General features: G+C 40.8%; 1 protein-coding gene across 1 annotated transcript in view; it reads left to right on the top strand.

Moving 5' to 3' along the window:
* Positions 1–16,698: 16,698 nt before the first annotated feature.
* The window catches only part of jam3b (junctional adhesion molecule 3b), a 39,722-nt gene continuing 35,853 nt past the window's right edge, over positions 16,699–20,567 (top strand). The window contains exon 1 of the mRNA XM_031738513.2: positions 16,699–16,865. Within this exon, the coding sequence (XP_031594373.2) occupies positions 16,724–16,865 (142 nt within the window). The 5' untranslated portion in view covers positions 16,699–16,723. The remainder of the gene's footprint in view (positions 16,866–20,567) is intronic.

The following is a 20,567-nucleotide window of genomic DNA, read 5'->3' as shown; positions in this document are numbered from 1 at the left end:
AACACACAAGAACAGAGTGACTTGGAGCATAGAAGGATAAACTGCATACACGCTTACAAACACATAGAATCCATAAACCTGCCAGGCCAAAGGCCTGAAACTCATTTAGCTTCTAACTGCATTTTAGTCTACTTGGTAACAGATGACAGGAGATTAGTTAAAGAAGAGCATCCGCCTCAGGGACCATGTATGCTTGAAACTTATTGCCTTGTATGGAAGGTGTGATAGAAAGAGGAACGTCTCTGTCTAATTTTAGGGGTTTAAGATTGACCATTTACTGTAACTGATGCATATTATGTTCATTTGTGACGCATGAAGGGGCGTAACCCTGATGAATGAAACCATTCTGAATTGAGCTGTTCGGAGAAGATCTCTGTCTGTTTTTATGCTCAGATGGTGATGGTGCATATCTTAGTGTTGCTCACACACATAAAGAGCATTGAGATTCAGTAAAGTTAATATAAAGGACAGAGCCCAGAACATGATATGGTGAAACAACTTTGAATGATTAAAGGAACATTAAATGAACACAGTAGATTAGTGAGGTGTAGCAGAGAGAGGCTTTTTGTTTTCTATCCTTTACAGGAGAAGATTTCAGGACCACAGCGACCACAGGGGTGGCGAGAATCCTGGAAGCCCCAGACCGAACGGAACCAACCAGAGAAAGGGGAAGAACAGAGCACAAAGACACCGAGTTGTTTACATTGCAAAGAAGATCAAAAGCTTGTTAGACACAGGTTATAATGGGAGCATAAAAGTAATGAGAGGGACTTTACGAATAGCTGCAGGATTTTTATGTTATGTAAATTGCCCAAACACAGTGTTCAGACCGGATATGCGCTACCCGTTAAAGGGGGCGAAGAAATCAGGCCTAAGTTTTAAAGATGAAACGGGTTAACTCTATAGAGGATGTTTCCAAAGGTTGAGAAAATGTAGGACCTTTTACCAGGAAAAAGCTAATTGGATCTTTTGGAGTTTACAGTGTGCACTGAGGGAAGTCAGGAATAGTTTTAAACTGGGATTCTAGTTGAAAAGGAGGTAGGAAGTAGATTTAGGGCAGCTCACAGCCCGGGGTAAACGCAAGGTGCTGTCACAGCTTAAGTTATTTGTTTGATTTATTTTTATGACAAAATAATAAGGAAACATTGAAAACATACAACCCGTTAAGGGGACAGATAGGGTTGGGCAATTGAAAGGTTTTGTTTGTTTAGCATAATCTCCTTTTTTATATTTTAGCTTTTAACATGGAACACGCCTCTCTGGAGCTTCTCTCCTGATGCTACCCCTGGCAAAAACCCTTCTCCATAGAGACTATGTCAGCTCTCAGACAGACAAAAACAAACTAAAAGCCAGCAATAAACATCTTAAACATAAACAATCACAAAGCAAGAACAATACAGAATCCACATCTGAACTAAAGAGTAAAACAGTGAAATGTGGATTAGTAAATATTAGGTCTCTCTCCTGAAAGAGCCCAACATACCAGGGCTGTTTCCATGCTTCCTAAACGGCAGTTAAGCCATGTGACAATTTTGTATATCAAAACCTATCTGGCTTTTATGGTCTATAGAAGATGAGACTACTGACTTTTTTCATTTTTCAATTTTCTTATTCATTGAACTTTTTTAACATTTTAATAGTTTCGAATCAAAGTTTGTACAGATATTAAAGAAACCCCTCTAGAAGTTCAGACAATTAATGTACCAGATTAACATGAATCTGTGCACCAATGTCCTTCTGTCTAAATTTAAATGTTCAAATGTTTTAAAACTATATTACAGCTGTGTGTATTCTTGCTTAGTATGATGCAAAATTTTCATTGCCAAGACCCAAGAAGAACTCCACTTCGTGAAACACAAATATTTGCTGCAAATACCAGCAATGCTGGTGAATGTTGACTCCCTTCAGCAAAGCGAGCTGACGGGATTTTGTTTCATCTACTTGCAAAAGTGCCAAAGCATCCATCTGGTATTTGAAAAGCTGTACATCCAATGAGTAAATCCAGTCACAATATTGCAATATTGCCTTTGATCACTGTGGGAATTTCCAAGTGGAGATGTTAGATGCATGCCAGTGCGAGAGGAAAAACAAATGGCTTGCCTGGGGTGAGAGAGCAGCAGAAGGCTTGTGTGCAGTCTGCTGGTACACGTGTCTGGCTTTGGCTATAATGAGGACACCACAGAGTCACTGTTTGTAGTGTTTACGGCGACTGGGGCACCTCAAGGTCACATGGAGTCAAAACACACAGCAGGAAGTTTTTCCAAAAGCAAACAATTTGTCTATTACTGCTCACGTTTATATCCATGAGCATCACTGAAGTTTATGTCTTGATGCATGCTCAATCATCCAGGTAAGTAAATCCCAAAAGATTGATTCTGTTCATCTGGACGTAGCGTTTTCAGTGGGAGAAATGTTTCGTCACTCATCCAGGTGACTTCTTCAGTCTCAGCTGACTGCAGGTTTCCCCAACCTCATAAACAGCACATTTGCACAATGACTGAAACCAGCCCACTGAATGAACAATGGGCTGTGAGGTCAGTTCCTTGATCACTGAAGTTTAAACTTTCCATACGCTTCCAAGTCATCTGTTCTAAAAGCAACCTGTTCAGTATAATTTGTGGCAACAAATAATTTGGCTCGTTGCCACTTGTGGGATTTTACACCTTCCTATTAGACCATGTAGTTACTGTACATAACGAAAGTTTTATGCAGGAATCAAGTTATTCCCATGGCTTACAAGTAATGGCTCATAAATTGAGTTCTACCAAAGGGAGTGAGATGAATGAATCCAGCAATCAGCAGTCTTACTCAGCCAATATGGTGATGCAACACAATCATACCTCAGTAAGACAGATAAGCTTCAAGCTGCAGGAAAAAGTTGGAAAACCTTTACCAAGCTAAAAGCATTTCTGTACAAATATCAACTAAAACATTAGATTTTTCACAAGTCATTAAAGTATAACATGATTGCAATAAAGGAAAATGAAACCAAAACGTTATACTTACATTACACTTGGTTTAGTTACTGATTAGAGTAATTATGCAGTATTACGTATTATGGTAGGATATGCTTCAGAATGTTGCTGGGGTTTTCCCAAGATAGTTTATTTTTCCTCAACATTTCTGTTGGATTAGAGTCAGAACTATGACTTTCTTTTGAACCTTTATCTTTGTTCTTTAAATGCTCTTCTTTGGTAGAAAGATTTCTAAGCTTAGAGTTCTTCTTTGGCTGATCCAGTCAGGCAGAAGATCACAAAAAAACTACACACAAAAATAAAATAAAATAAACATCAATATTACACAGTCGTTGAGTCTTTCAGCAGTTATCTCAGTATATTTGAATCCAGCCACCATTAGCCAGTTTGAGTGATTTGCAGACTATTCTTAACTCTTCTGGAGTCATCTTTGTTGACCTGCCACTCAGTGGTCAGTAGTTTGCTTCATCTTTATACAGTGAGTCTGGCTTTGGACAGGTGGGGTGCAAACCCCTTAAAGATGACAACATTTTACAGCTCCATCATTTGCAACAGTTTTCTAAACCCCAGGAATCTTTCAGCCATGATTCACTTCCTGAACTATCCCTGTAAATCCCTGCGAACACCGACACCCACAGACTGTATGCTCACACCGGAGTGATTGAAAACACCTGCTAGATCCTGCTACTGCTACTTTTTACTCAGAGATTTGTAACATTTTGCTCAATAAATGATCAATAAATGAATATATAATTAAAGCTGGTGTTTCCATTTGTTTAATTGAGTTCTCTTGATCTACTTTTTGGTTGTTGTTTGAAATTCAGAAACCGTATATAATAGTTTTAGTTTTTAGTTGCTCTATAACCTGATTGAACAGGGATAGTTTCCTGCTCCTTATGTCATTGCAGTGGACTTCAAAAGTGTGCTTCCTGAACTTAGAGGCTAATGGTTACAGCAGTGATTATTTAGAAGTTAAGATATTGATTCACTTTGAAAGGTAATATTGCTTTTAGCTACAGTGCAGTCATCATTGCAGAGACACTAAAACCATTTATGTGATTCCCTGATGTCATTTTGATGGAAGAATAACAATGACTGTTATGTGATTGGTTTTAGAAACTTTATCTCTTTATTTCTCTCAATTTTAAAACCAATTCCTTTTCGACTTTGTGAAAATCAAATAATAGAATCGTAAAACTCTAAAACACAAAAGTAAGAATAACATGCTTAGTATAAAATAATAATAGGGCAACATAATATTACTCTGCATTTTTTAAGAAGCCAATACCCTCATTGCTGTTTTATTCAACCGGGGTTAATGCGCTGCCTGACATGTCTCGTTCACCCTGTCCATCCAATTCCCAACAAGTGTGGTAAAAGTAAGATTGGCTGAGTAAGAAAGAAGAGGGGGAAAAAAAATTTGTGAACACAATGTAGGTTTAGAGCCAGCAGCTGGAGTTTTGAGTGAATGGAGAAAGAAGGAGAGTTGTTCTAAGTGCTAGAAGTAAATCTGAGACTTCAAGAAGTCTCCAGCCACCTCTATTATTCACAAGACACAAGGAACACAATGAAAACAAAAGAGGCAGTGGACTGTGTATAGACCTGTGTGTGTGTGTGTGTGTGTGTGTGTGTGTGTGTGTGTGTGTGTGTGTGTGTGTGTGTGTGTGTGTGTGTGTGTGTGTGTGTGTGTGTGTGTGTGAGGGTGGGTGGGTGGGTGGGTGTGTTGTGCTTGGCTCTACTTCTTACCATGTCAAACTAGAAAGTTTGATGCAGTCGGTGCATAATTCAGAAGCATTGTATCTGTCTATACTCTCTGGGACAAATTATACTATAGACCATCCAGAGGCATCAGTTTTGTTCTGTTTTTAATTCAGTTTAGTTCAGATTCCAGAGGGGATTTTGTTTTTGTGAGAACGTTTATGGTGATAGGTCGCATTAAGGGCAGAGGGCATCAATTTATATTTAAGGTGATGATGCTGATTCAGTTCACTCACTGGATTCTACCTTTTTTAACAGTTTTATAGCATCTATGGTTTTAAAATCAGTTCTACAGCTCAGATGACATCTTTCTGAAGTCAATTAGTTAAATCCAAAAAGAACAGTGAATATCAGAGTAGAAAAATAGATCACAGTCTGGACACAAAGAAAAATCAACAGAAATTTTATTTTGACTTCTGTTTCAAAATTAAGGTGCATTTACATTTATCCAAAACAGTTGTAGTTCCTACTAAAAGAACTTGTGTGACTATTTAATTTGAGAAAATTAGCAGACAAGTGTGATTTCATTTCAGTCAGTGATTTACAACCGTCGGTGAGAGAACAAGGTGTAAGAATGGCTTTAGGTTTAGCACACCGATAGAGATGGGTATCATCAGTGTAAACATTAAAATGTGTGCCAGTTTTCCTTAAGATGTGACCCAGAGGTAGGAGATAATTACAAAATGAAAGGAATTTAAGACAGAGCCCTGGGGAACACCGCTGACAACTACGCAAGCTTGTGATCTGAAATTATTTAATTGTACATACTGATTGGAATATGAGAGGTACGATTTAAACCAGGCCTGTGAGATGGCAACGATACAAGCAGATTCTGTCTCTACAAGAGCATATCATAAGAGACTTTATCAAAAGCAGAGCTCAGTTCAAACAGTACAAGTATGGTTAACAGCTCACAGTCAGCTGCCATCACTATCTGATGTGATTTTCACCAGGGCTGTCTCGGTGACAGTAAACCTGCACTAAAACAGGTTTTTTCAGAATTTGGGGGGGAAAGAAGTAAATTTGCAATAGGATGATAATTATTTAGTTAAAATAATTTGCACCAGGTTTCTTAAGAATGTAAATTATTAAGAGATAAGGGAATAATGTATAAAGTCAGCTATTAAAGTGGAAAGAGGATGAGTGGGAAGCGGATAAAGATGTGAATTTAGATTTAACAAATCCAGATATGTGCTCAACAGTAAGGAATTTTAAGCTAGAAAAAAGAAGATGGGATCAGACAGTGTATATATATTTGGAATGACCTAGAAGAGCCCTCTTGAGTGGTCAATAGATGTTGTTTACAATAGACAAAAGAGCCCTTGCTGTTCCCTCAGTGTTAAATAATATTCAGATTTAGCTGTAGCTCGAGTGTCCTTATCATAGCACTTCTGTTCATAATACATTTATTTATGAACTACAAGACCAGCGTTTGTAATAAGGTGTTCCAAGCAGCAGCCTTTAACTTTAAGCTGATGTAATTTGGGGGTGAAACAGAGAGTGGAGTGGATGAAAGAAAGTAGTCTGCTGTTACAGAAGGATACCCATTCATCAGAAGTAGATAAATTGTGTCTATTAGGCAGGCTGTCATTGAAGAAGATAGTAATATCGATTTTCTTAATGTTGCATGAAATAGAGTCAAAAGAGTTTGATGTAGATAATATTAAACTGACATTATTAGACCCCAGCTTATGGTCAGATATGGAAAGGTCAGCTGCTGTACAATATTGAAGAATGACACCAGAGTAAAAAATTAAGCTAGATCAAATATATATATAAAAATCACCCAACACAATAACATTAGAGGATATAAAACAAACTGAATTAGCATACTCAGAAAATTCAATAGCAGGTGTAGTGGGGGTAGGCCCACTGATTTGTACAGCAAATCAGTACCAAGGCAGAGTGTCAGACAATACTTTCCACCTCTCATCATGAGCGCAGGGGACAGATGTAACAAACCCAGCAGGAACACCCGATTAAGCTGTGCAAAACCATCGGGTTGCTGCCAGGTTTCAGTCAAAAAGAAAATTAAACTTATAGTTGTCCAGCAGATTGCAAAAAAGTAGACCCTGGTGGATAAATGCACATTAAATACCCTGAAGAAGACTTTATTTGACCAAACTGTAGCAACAGTTAACCTCATTGTGTTAGTTAACACACTGTGGCCAGTGTGATAGTTGAAGTTTTCTATAGGTACAAAATAAATGTATGTCAGATGGGCATGACAGAAAATATTCCAGCGGTGCAAATTCAGTGCTGCTGGTGGCTTAAAAGAATTAAACAGAAGCTGAAGAAGCTCCATTGCTGTCTACTAAAATACTGGTTTAACTGGGTGGAAGTTGGAAATGGAAAATGCAGAAGTTTCCAGATGGGGATGGCAGGATGGCAGCAACAGAATGAAGACTGATGGAAAAAAAAACTCCAGTAGAAAATGACAGCGTATACACTATCCATTAAATGAAGAGACAGCAAATTTTCAGTGGAGGGCTCAACTGGGATGTGCTGCAAGCAAAAATAAAACTGACCTTTACCAGGGCCTGTGCTGCTGGCTAAGGCCTTACGACCAGATGTAAGGTGAGGACTTTAATTAATTTGATGTCAGCTTATCAAAATTTTGACACCTGTATAAAAAAGGTATCTGTATCAAAAGCGTATTAACCCCATTCTTTTAAGCAATGAAACATTCTTTAAGGCCATGCTCAGCTCTCCACCTGCATGACCTGATGGTAGTCCTGTCTGTGGCTGGCTGAATAGCTACGCAGTCTCTTGGCTTTGACCCATCTTTCCAACAATAAACATGGGGCTATGGTTCTCGATTCGAGTTAATAGGGAACTTATATGTAAGAGAAAAAAATATCTGATTCAACCACACTGCAATATGAATATATTTTTCCACCAGTACTCTAAAGACAAATGCATTTTTTGTAGGCTTCATTGTGCTGTAGTACATTGAAAGCACTGACATGCCTTGTTTGTATAGTGCAGGATTAAACTGGCATGACAGCAATGAAAGACTAAGAGTGGAATTTCAGGTCCATTGGAATGCCATTAGATATTACCATCTGGCTGATCCATGAATGATTGTATACTAGGAGACATATTGGCTATGCAGGAGCTTTGATGAACAAAGCCCTATTCTACAGCTGAGTGAGAGTCACAAATGGGCATCCAAACAGAAAATTTAATTGAAGACATGTTTTGGTTTTTGGGATCTTTGTTTCTGTTTCAGTGTATGACTGAAATATAAATTACCCTTTCTCTGGTTTATTTAGTCATGAAGAAAAATGAATTTAACATTTACAAGCATAAGCACAGTTGAAGTCACATATATCGTGAAAGCTACTTAGCTTTTACCTATATGTGACCAAAGGTCATTAAGCAATCAGCTGAAGGGCAACGGTGCACCAACACATCAGCAGGAACAGGAAGAAGGTGAAATAGGTTTAAGCTAAACAAGGAATTCTCATTGGATCTGCCTTGACAGCTTCCATAATAATTTTAAACTCAAATAGAGAAACTAGTTCTTTCAGTTATACATCATTTCCCCATGGGCTGTGGGAGCACAGTACATTCAAGCCCTTTGGTCTAATTCTGTTTGCCTCAATGAGACAAAGAAAAAAAATCACACAGTTTCAAACACAGTTATTTTCCACCAGGTTTTCAAGACATACAGCACGTGGAAAGCAGAGCGAGCTTTACAGGCAAAGTGTTGAAAAAGTTTATAAGGAACAATGACAAGATGTTCAATGTGACTTAAATCTCAGTGCTCTGTGACAGATGCTGCTGAAGTCACAGACGGTGGGAGGAAGAGTGTGTTTATCAAGCACTCTTTTGTATAACAGTAGACATGCAGGTGTGTTTTAGAATCCTAATGATTCCATACTGTGGGTTGGTTATGAGTTTGTAAATATTAGTGTTGTAATAACAGCAAAAGGGCACAATGTATGTGGAAACTCTTAGACATGTTATACCTTTTTTTGTAAAACCATTAGGAGACTAGACAGAAAACAGGGAACAGTGTGGGGGCAACAGGGGTAGTGTACAACGTATGTGGGAACTATGGATGGGTAGAAAGCTAACGTCCCCAGTGACCCGGAAGAAGTAGCTCTGTACAACAACATCAATAGATGACAGCTAATATCAAAGCTGGAAAGTGCAACTGGACTAAATGATGCCCAGCCACACACGATGACAGATGCTGAGCTAAGGATGAGGATTGTGGTCAGAGTGAAGGTGGCTCATCTCAGAGGAGATACTTGCAGATGTGAACACTGCTCTAAGCACCATCACCGCTACCAGTATCAGTGAAACTACTCACATATGCTACTGCCACACTAATCCTAGAATCATTTGGGTATGATCAAAGATTTGAGTAAAGCAAACCCCCTATGGAGAAGAAGGCTGGAATCCAAAATCAGGGAAGCTTGGAAGGATGTTATTTGGTTAACTACGGTGCAGAAGGTGAGCTTAATGAAAAAGAGGTAAGATAAGATAAGATAAGATAAGATAAGATAAGATAAGATAAGATAAGATAAGATAAGATAAGATAAGATAAGATAAGATAAGATAAGATAAGATAAGATAAGATAAGATAAGATAAGATAAGATAACCTTTATTAGTCCCACACATGGGAAATTTGTTTTGTCACAGCAGGAAGTGGACAGTGCAAAAGTTATGAAGCAAAAATTAGAATAAAATAAAATAAGAATAAATACAGTACACAACTGTACAGAATAGAATAAAATAAAATACTATATACAGTAGAATAAAATAGAATAAAATATACAATAAGATAAAAATAGAATACAAATGCTATATACAACTGAGTAAAAATACAACGATGCCAGAAAAGATTATTGCACATTAGTGTTATTGCACATGTGTGGATGTGTGTGTTTGATCAGCTGCAAAAGTCTTTATTGTGGAGTCTGACAGCAGCAGGGGAGGAAAGACCTGCGAAATCTCTCCGTCCCACACCGTGGGTGCCGCAGTCTCCCACTGAAGGAGCTGCTCAGTGCTGTCACAGTCTCATGCATGGGGTGGGAGATGTTGTCCAACAGGGATGACAGCTTAGCCGCCATTCTCCTGTCACTCACCACCTCCACTGGGTCCAGAGGGCATCCTAGAACAGAGCTGGCCCTTCGGATCAGCCTGTTCAGTCTCTTCCTGTCCCCAGCAGAGATGTTGCCGCCCAGCAGACCACACCATAAAAGATGGCTGAGGCCACCACAGAGTCATAGAAGGTCTTCAGGAGTGGGCCCTCCACTCCAAACGACCTGAGTCTCCGCAGCAGGTACAGTCTGCTCTGCCCTTTCCTGTAGAGGGCGTCTGAGTTATGAGTCCAGTCCAGTTTGCTGTTCAGATGAACACCAAGGTACCTGTAGCTGTCCACAGCCTCGATGTCCATACCTTGGATGTTCAGTGGTTGCAGTGGAGGATGTTTGTGCCTGCGGAAGTCTACCACCAGCTCCTTGGTTTTACTGGCACTGATCTGGAGGTAGTTCAGCTGGCACCAGTCCACAAAGTCTTGAGTCAGTCCTCTGTACTCCTTGTCGTCCCCATCAGTGATGAGGCCGACTATTGCAGAGTCATCAGAGAACTTCTGCAGGAAGCACTGGGTGGAGTTGTGGGAGAAGTCTGCAGTATAGATGGTGAAGAGGAACGGAGCCAGAACCGCTCCCTGTGGGGCCCCTGCACTGCAGACGACCCTGTCCGACACACAGCCCTGAGTCCTCACATACTGTGGTCGGTCAGTGAGGTAGTCCAAAATCCAGGTAGTGAGGTGATGGTCCACTCCTGAGTTCTCCAGCTTGTCCTTCAGAACCGAGGGAAGAATGGTGTTGAAGGCACTGGAGAAATCAAAGAACATGATTCTCACAGTGCTCCCAGCGGTCTCCAGGTGAGCGAGGGAACGATGTAGGAGGTGAATGATGGCATCATCCGCTCCAATGCCAGGCTGGTAGGCAAACTGAAGTGGGTCCAGTGATGAGCTCACAAGGCGCAAGCTGAGCCAGGACCAACCGCTCCAGGGTCTTCATCAGGTGGGATGTCAGAGCCACCGGCCTGTAGCTGTTGAGGTCCTTGGGGCGTGAAGTCTTTGGCACTGGTACAACACAGGAGGTTTTCCAGAGCTGTGGGACTCGTCCCAGCCTCAGGCTCAGGTTGAAGAGGTGCTCCATCACCCCACACAGTTGGTCCGCGCAGGACCTGACGACCCTCGAGCTGATGCCATCTGGACCCGCTGCCTTCTTGGCTTTAATCCTCCTCAGTTCCCTCCTAACCTGGGTGGTTGAGAGAGACAGGCTGGAGCCTTGTGTTGAGTGTGTATTGGATGCTGTTGTTGGGGGGGGAGGGGTGAGCAGGGTGAATAGAGGAGGTGTGAAGTGTCTGAGGTGTCAGAGGTGGAACAGCAGCAGTGGGGTGGGTGAGTCTGCAGCCGATGTTGGAGACTGCCTCATGGCTGAATCAAATCTGTTGAAGAAATGATTCAGTTCATTTGCCCACCTCACATCCCTCCCAGGCAGAGAGTTCTGATGTTTGTGGCCTGAGATGGTTCTGAGGCCTCTCCATACTTCACCAACGTTATTTTGCTGAAGCTGGTTCTCCATCTTCTGCCTGTAGCTGTCCTTCCCATTCCTTATCAGTCCCCTCAGCTCTCTCTGCACCCTTTTCAACTCCTCTTTGTCTTTGGATTTGAAGGCCCTCCTCTTCTGCTTGAGGACAGCTTTAATTTCTGGGGTAATCCAAGGTTTGTTGTTGGAGAAACACCGTACAGTCCTGGTAGGTACGGTGTTATCCACACAGAAATTAATATAGTCAGTAATGCATGTAGTAAGGCTGTCGATGTCCTCTCCGTGGTCGTCACAGATCACCTCCCACACAGTCGACTCAAAACAATCCTTAAGAGCCTCCTCGCCTCCTGCGACCATCTCTGCACTGTGCGGGTGGCTGGTGGCTCCCTGCGCACTAAGGGCTCATACACAGGGACAAGGTGCACCAGGTTATGATCAGATCTGCCCAGGGGAGGGAGAGGTGATGAACTGTATGCCTCTTCTGCATTGGCATACAGTAAGTCCAGTGTTTTATTGTCTCTGGTTGGGCAGGTCACATACTGGGTGAAGGTGGGCAGTGTGGAGTCCAGTGAGGCATGATTGAAGTCCCTGATATTATGAGAAGGGGCTCGGAGATTGTGTTTGCAGTCTGCTGACCACAGAGTGGAGAGAGTCACATGCTGCATCCGCGTTGGCCGAGGGGGGGGGACATACGCTGTTATCGCAATAACATGCGAGAATTCCCGGGGCAGGTAGTACGGACGCATGCTAACGGCTAACAGCTCAATGTCTCTGCTGCAGAGTTGTTCTTTCACAGTGATGTGCCCAGGGTTACACCATCTGTCATTCACAAACACTGCCAGTCCCCCTCCTTTCCTCTTACCGCTCTCTCTCGTCCTGTCCGCTCGCAGCAGCTGGAATCCCGGTAGTGTCACGCTTGTGTCCGGAGTTAGCGGTGTTAGCCACGACTCCGTTAGCATCATGATGCTACATTGCCGGTACTCCCTCTGTGACCAGGTTAGCGACGTGAGCTCATCTATCTTATTGGGCAAAGATCTTACATTTCCAATAATTACAGAAGGAAGAGATGGTCGATAACGTCTCCTTCTCGGGCGACGGCGCTCCTTCCCAGCACGACACCCCCGTCTTTTCCTCCTCAGCTCGCTGGGAATGTCGGGTCTGTCCGCCGGCAGTACCGCTGATATTCATGTACAACAAGATATTCATAAGTGAGGCTTTAGAAATTGCCAAACAAAGGCTCACAGCTGTGATCATTAGGCTCAAGGTATATAACACGGAAGCAAATAATAAAATAAAAAGAATTAAATTAAATTAAATTAAATTAAATTAAATTAAATTAAATTAAATTAAATTAAATTAATAAATTCCATGGTCTACAATGATATGTCCAGAGTGTCCTCTCAGCTACGAGGGGAATAATCGTACAAAGGCAGACCCACCCGAAGCTGAAACTGAGTAATATTGGAATAACATCCAGGAGAAAGAGGGAGAAATATCTGATAGAAATGCAAACTGGCTGATTGACCTAAGCGTAGACCACAGCAACTTCCCAGACCAAGAGCCAGTCAATATCTCAATGAGTCTTTGGAATCGAGAGCTGGACAGCACACGGACCTGGCTGGAGAAATTCACAGCACACCATGATTGCCTGACAATGCAGGACAATTTTGATCATTAAGAATCCTTGCAAGGGTACAATATCATCAAACTACTAGCTGATTACCTGCCTCGCCACAATATGGAAGCTCCTCTCAGGCATCACAGCAACTAAACTGAGTATGTGCATGTGACCTAATACATGGGTACAGCTCAGAATTACATTGGAAATAATACCAGAGGGCCAAAGCAAAAACTCCTGGTTGACAGAGCAGGTTGATAGACTCCAAGGCCAGGCAGACCAACCTGAACAGCACTGGCATTGACTACAAGAAAAACTTGAAACTCAATGCCCCACATGTGGATACTGGTGTGCTAGTAACATTCATCAGGGACTTACTGGGACTGTGGAAGACAACACACAAATCACCATCAATTGTGTGCTATACCAAGGTGACGTACTGTCCCTGTTGCTGTTCCGCATAGACATTAACCCCCCAAGTCCGCTCACTACCAAGAGTTGATATGAATTCAGGAGTGAAGTGGTCATCAGCAACCTCCTGTACAAGGCGAACATCAAACTGTAGGCCGAGACTAAATAAAATATTCAAATCTGATCCACCTAACCTCAGGATGTCATTTGAACTGGATAAGTACAGGGAGTGCAGAATTATTAGGCAAATGAGTATTTTGTCCACATCATCCTCTTCATGCATGTTGTCTTACTCCAAGCTGTATAGGCTCGAAAGCCTACTACCAATTAAGCATATTAGGTGATGTGCATCTCTGTAATGAGAAGGGGTGTGGTCTAATGACATCAACACCCTATACCAGGTGTGCATAATTATTAGGCAACTTCCTTTCCTTTGGCAAAATGGGTCAAAAGAAGGACTTGACAGGCTCAGAAAAGTCAAAAATAGTGAGATATCTTGCAGAGGGATGCAGCAGTCTTAAAATTGCAAAGCTTCTGAAGCGTGATCATCGAACAATCAAGCGTTTCATTCAAAATAGTCAACAGGGTCGCAAGAAGCGTGTGGAAAACCAAGGCGCAAAATAACTGCCCATGAACTGAGAAAAGTCAAGCGTGCAGCTGCCAAGATGCCACTTGCCACCAGTTTGGCCATATTTCAGAGCTGCAACATCACTGGAGTGCCCAAAAGCACAAGGTGTGCAATACTCAGAGACATGGCCAAGGTAAGAAAGGCTGAAAGGCGACCACCACTGAACAAGACACACAAGCTGAAACGTCAAGACTGGGCCAAGAAATATCTCAAGACTGATTTTTCTAAGGTTTTATGGACTGATGAAATGAGAGTGAGTCTTGATGGGCCAGATGGATGGGCCCGTGGCTGGATTGGTAAAGGCCAGAGAGCTCCAGTCCGACTCAGACGCCAGCAAGGTGGAGGTGGAGTACTGGTTTGGGCTGGTATCATCAAAGATGAGCTTGTGGGGCCTTTTCGGGTTGAGGATGGAGTCAAGCTCAACTCCCAGTCCTACTGCCAGTTTCTGGAAGACACCTTCTTCAAGCAGTGGTACAGGAAGAAGTCTGCATCCTTCAAGAAAAACATGATTTTCATGCAGGACAATGCTCCATCACACGCGTCCAAGTACTCCACAGCGTGGCTGGCAAGAAAGGGTATAAAAGAAGAAAAACTAATGACATGGCCTCCTTGTTCACCTGATCTGAACCCCATTGAGAACCTGTGGTCCATCATCAAATGTGAGATTTACAAGGAGGGAAAACAGTACACCTCTCTGAACAGTGTCTGGGAGGCTGTGGTTGCTGCTGCACGCAATGTTGATGGTGAACAGATCAAAACACTGACAGAATCCATGGATGGCAGGCTTTTGAGTGTCCTTGCAAAGAAAGGTGGCTATATTGGTCGCTGATTTGTTTTTGAATGTCAGAAATGTATATTTGTGAATGTGGAGATGTTATATTGGTTTCACTTGTAAAAATAAATAATTGAAATGGGTATATATTTGTTTTTGTTAAGTTGCCTAATAATTATGCACAGTAATAGTCACCTGCACACACAGATATCCCCTAAAATAGCTAAAACTAAAAACAAACTAAAAACTACTTCCAAAAACATTCAGCTTTGATATTAATGAGTTTTTTGGGTTCATTGAGAACATGGTTGTTGTTCAAAAATAAAATTATTCCTCAAAAATACAACTTGCCTAATAATTCTGCACTCCCTGTATGAGCTAAGGAGAGGACGGGAGCTCATTGTCCAGTCATTTGGACTGGATAAGGAATGCTTGCAGGTGGAGCTACAAGAAGGCAGAATAGCACATATATAGGAAAGCTAAAAACTAGCTGAGTGTTGCCAAACGGGAAGTCCAACTGAAGTCCAGCACCCTGAGGCTCTATGACGAATTGAAAAAGGAAGTTTATGTTGACTAAAAGAAAAAGTGGGGACAAATAGCCAAATGATATCATATTGGATATTGCAGGATGACTCTGAGAAGATTGAGTTTTCAAACTAAATAAATAATAAAAACAAAAACTGGAACAAAAGAGATAAGCTCTATGTCATCTTGCCAACAACAAGCATAATCTCATTTCTGATTTTTATTTTTTATTTTTTTTTATGTTAAAATTTAGGCAAGGCAAGATTTTAGATTTTCATCTCATACATAATAATTGAAGTTCCCAAACGGTATTGAAGATGCACATTAAAGTAAAGTATTTATATGCACATTATAGATTGATATTTATGTCTTATTAGTACTTTGTAATCTTGGTGTTAGGAGGGTTTGTACATATTATTTGTTATTTCCCTTAGTCTACAAACACTGCTTCTGGAACGCTGAGAAGCTTTGATTGCCCCTTTTTTGAAAATCAAGTTTCAGTGCTACATCATCACAGATTCCAAATACAAACCTAGAGAGCAGAGCCTGAACACAAGAGTGTGGTTGAAACAGCTACACCTGATTCATACCACAATATCGCCTGAATTACAGATTTTGATGTTATGTAATACAATTCAAATGCATTCTAGCATTATTAGACATACTTCTATAATTAGATATAATTGCTGCAGTAATGATGTACACAGTGAGCACTGTGCTTATTTTAAACGAGGCTTTTATGAGATCCATTACTGGCAAATGTTGGTTGATCCTGTCAAAGACAAAAGCAGCTTAAAGTATATGAGATTATTTTTGCTGTTGTGAAACAGTTTGAAGGAACCGGAACAGTTCGTATAGCATTTTTCAGGCTGCACCAGTTGTCATCACAGACATGACATACAAGACTGGGGTTGCTCTTTCATGTGAACAAGGTAATACGGCAGCTGTCAATGGGATGACAGTTGCAAGCAGGTATGAGCAGGACTGGCCAGGTAAAGTTAATATTTAATTAAAGCCGGCTGTATGTTACTGGTCACAGTAACAGAGTGTCAAGCTCAGCTTTTCACACATGATAGATTCTTCTAGAACTGAAAGAGTACTTGCAGATTCATGTTTTATTACAATCCTTTAATTTCTGTGAATGTGTGTTTTTTGTAGTAATATTACCACATTTTTAATGTTGTCAAGGAAACTCCAGATATTATTATTTTCTTAGTCAAAATGCTGTGCACAACAATACAGTACACAAAAGGCTGGGGCTATTTATCTGCAACTGCAGATAAGTAACTATAACTACAGCACAAGCCACAGTAGCGAGGGCCTCCCACATTGTGTCAACTATAAATTCTTGTCTGTGTGAGTGATGCTTTCGGTAGCTATGGAAACCTAATATAATAGACCCCCCTCCTCCTCCTCCCTGGCGCGCTCTCTCGCTCTCTTTCTCTCTCCGGTTTATCTCCATGTCTCTCTCCCTCTCTCCATCCCCAGCAAGGCTCTTCAGTCTACTTTGCGCATGTACAGACAGCCAAATAGAGCATTGCATCGACTCCAAGATGGCGAAAACACGTCTGGCCTGGCTCTTGACTCTCCTCTCAACTCAGTGTAAGTACAAAAATTATTTTAACCGGCTGCTACTTTGTCTTTTATCCGCTCGAGGAAGGTGACCGCCAAATGCCATCCACTTCTACATCTGTTTGGTCGATTTTTCTTTTACACCAACAGTAAGTGGAAAAGAGAGTGCCTCAGAAGTAACCGTGTAGACTCAACTAACGTTAAACTTAAACCAGACTGACAGCGAGTTCGGTCCCTTCGACGTGAAGTAAATATAGTTAATGAAGTGACCAAAATAGTCGCCATTTTTAACTTAATGTCAACGCGAGTCTGGCAAATGCACGGCTGGAGTGATTGTTTGAAGCGTTCATTGTTACTGAAAAACATCGCTCAGACTACTCTCAACTATTGATTTTATTGGAATAATGCCGCCGTTAAGAGGAGTGACAGATATCTACATGTAACTACACATGAGGAAAGCAGGGCTGTCTGAGCTGAACGTTCAGATCCTCAGTTTAGCGGCACATTTGGAGTCGCTAAGCCGACACGTTTTCTGTGTGCGCGTGTCCTGCCTCTGAAAAAGTTTCTCTACAGCATGAAGACAAACTTTTCGTTGGGAAATTAAACATGAATTAAGGCGGTTTCGTAGCTCGTGCCGTTAACTATTTAACGCGGGTTTGAAGCTGCGGTGATGATGTTGGAAGTACTGACGCGAGATAACGGATTTTTCCTACAGCGGAATAAAAGCAGGCTGACCGCGGGAGGAGCCAGGCAGACCAGCAAAGCGTCCTCTACCCCCCTCCTCATCATCCTTCTCCTCCACTCCAACGCTTTTAAACCGCGACACGGCTGGTGAACCGACACAGCCGAAATAAAATAAATTCTTTTTATGCTAACCGTATCCACCTGAAAGTCCTCATAACTTTATCAGTCCGGTACCTAGAACAGAAAAACAGACACCTGTAAGAGCGGAGCGATTTGTTTAAATATTCATGCGCGAGCTCCCAGTTCCTTTACACGTTCCTCACACGGTTTGACGATATTGGTCATAAGACAAATAAGTCATATTCATTCATATGATTTGACATAAATTTAAAATTTATTATTTCCTCAGAGCCGTGGGGAAGGACCTTGAAGTTGAGGGTGCTGCTGTAGACGAAAGGTTTTTTACGCTTGCGTGGTGGTGGTTTGGGGGGGGGGGGGGTACTAGACTACCAACTGTTAGTATACTTCATACACATTTTTATTTAACAAGTCTGAGTCTGATTTTCAATAAATACACCACTCATCTAATGCAATTGGAAACTTAATTAAACATATTTGTCTTCCAACTATCAGACCCTGAAGCACAAAGCAGACAAGAATAAACCAAAACAAAGATGAACATATCCAGCAGTCCGTTCTGCACAGCCAGAAAAACAAATTTTAAACATCCTGAAAGGACAATAACAAATCCTCTGCTCCGTGAAAAGATTCACACACCAATGAGCAAAGTCATTATGAAGCTAGAAAATGGTAGGCCAGTCTCTGAGGTTCGGTTTGATTTAAAGTTACTGTTCAAAAATGTCTAGTGGGAAAAAAGTTTGATGGCTGAAACGGCTCCTTCGATGCAGATAACATGTTAAACCCACTGCCAGTGGAAGTATCCTTGCACGGTAGTGGTGTGTGATACCAAATAAATACAGGGTAGAGCTGGGCGATATAAGATTTTTTCATATCACGATATGTTTTTTTCATTTCAGGCGATAACGATATATATCACAATATAAGCCAAATAACTATATTTGTAAGATTTAAATGTGCCGTTGCTCACAAGTAAAATGTGAAATAATTAGCAGCTTGTTTTAATTAAAATATTTATTTCCCATAATAAGTTCAACAGATGTACTTAAGGAACATGAGACTTCAGTTTCAGATAAATAAAGGCAAATATTGCAAACTACACAAAAGGCAAGTTTCAAAACAGAACAAACAAAACAGACCACTAAATTGTCAATTCCACTTAGAAACAAAATATTAATTCTAAAAGTAAATCTTAGGTCGTTTTACAGAAGAACAGACAAAATTGACTAACTTTTGTCAATATCAAATAAACTGAGAACTAAAAGGAAATTCTCAATCTCTCCTTGTTGTATAGCTTAGCTTTTCAAACAGTTTTAACAGTTACTTTAGTCTGACAAAAGCCGAATGACGAATTAGCGCTTTCAGTCAGAGATTGAGCATGCACCGCTTTATTGTATTTCCAGACTTGCTTTTGGCACAATTTACAGTGCGCGCTACTCTGTTTTTGTCAGACTTGAAATAGCCGAAATACCTTCACACTCACGGAACTTCTGTGGCCCGTCCGTTCGACAAGCTCTCCGCATTGGAACCATCATCTGTTTTTTCTTCGGTAACCTTCGCTCACGCTCTCGGTTGATTTTTCTCTAGTCGGCAAACTCATTTCCTTCATTGCCCGGGCTGCACGACTCCAAAAACAAATACACATGTGCGCCTTGGCACTTGTGCTGTACGTAACAAGTCACGTGACGTGACGCTGTGGCTGTGATTGGTTCGGCTCTGCGCTACTTAATTTGGATTGGCTGTTCTTTTTTTTTTTTTTTTAAGAGGACAAGAGAGATGAGGCCTATCGCAATAGTTTAATTTTTCTATCGAGAAAAAGTTATTTCGCAATACATATCGTTATCGTTCTATCACCCAGCTCTAATACAGGGCCAGTATTGCCAGTACCAATACTGATACCAGTGCTTTTAACTTATAAAGGCAGCTTATGAAGGGAAGAGCAGTGTGTAATGATTTATAAGATGAATCATTATCGACTAATAAATCACTGATTTTTAATTTCCACAATAATTAGTTAAAGCAAACAGAACATAACTTTCATGTATTTTGAAATTAGGGTTGTTTGAGACATGGAGTGTAAATGTGCCTGTTTATAAATCACTTTGGGTCAGCTTCTGTTCTTTAAATGTGCTATAGGATATAAATAAAACACACATAGTGTTAAATCAGTTTAACACAATTCAGTGGGCTACATGCTGAACTTGGAGGATAAAGACAAAGTATCAATCCTATCACAATAGCATCGATCTAATAAGAATACCAGCGTTGATATTGATACTATTGGAGTGGCAGGCTCCTGAGGGCTGTTATCAAAGTTCTTCTCTGAGGTGGAACAAGAAGACAGCAAAGCAGATAACGACGTGCCGGTTGGCATCAAAATGCTTTCCCGAATCAACTTTTCTCCTGTTGTTTTCTTTCTACAAGCTGGTGCTTTACCAAAAGTGTTTACATTTGTTTCTCTGACCTTGTTATAGCTAGCTATTTCAAATGATGTCACTAGGTGACTAGGCTATAATTAATATAATAATAAAATCAGTATGGTAATAACAGGAAATTTATTTGCTCCACTGGTTTCATGGTGTTACAGCGAGGAAACAAAATAATTGTTGCTGCAATTACTTTTTTTAAATTCTTTCTCACCATCCCTTTTTGTAGCAACATAAAAATACAATTTAAATTTAGATAGATGGATTTTCATAGAAAACTGACTGCATCTCTGATATGTACGTCTTGTCGTAGGCATTAAGGCATTCCTTCCTTAATCTCATTTTTATTTTTTTATTTATTAGCTTGTATTTAATGTATTTAATTTGATGTGTAACAAATGATTCAGGAAACCTTGTTTTCGTGTGAATGCCTGAGAGCTTGGTAAAAATCTCGTGATATGAAATAGGTTACTGGTTTTTCCCT

Source organism: Oreochromis aureus, linkage group 10, assembly GCF_013358895.1.
Source record: "Oreochromis aureus strain Israel breed Guangdong linkage group 10, ZZ_aureus, whole genome shotgun sequence".
Lineage (NCBI taxonomy): Eukaryota > Metazoa > Chordata > Actinopteri > Cichliformes > Cichlidae > Oreochromis > Oreochromis aureus.
This window is presented reverse-complemented; position numbering and strand designations above follow the sequence as displayed.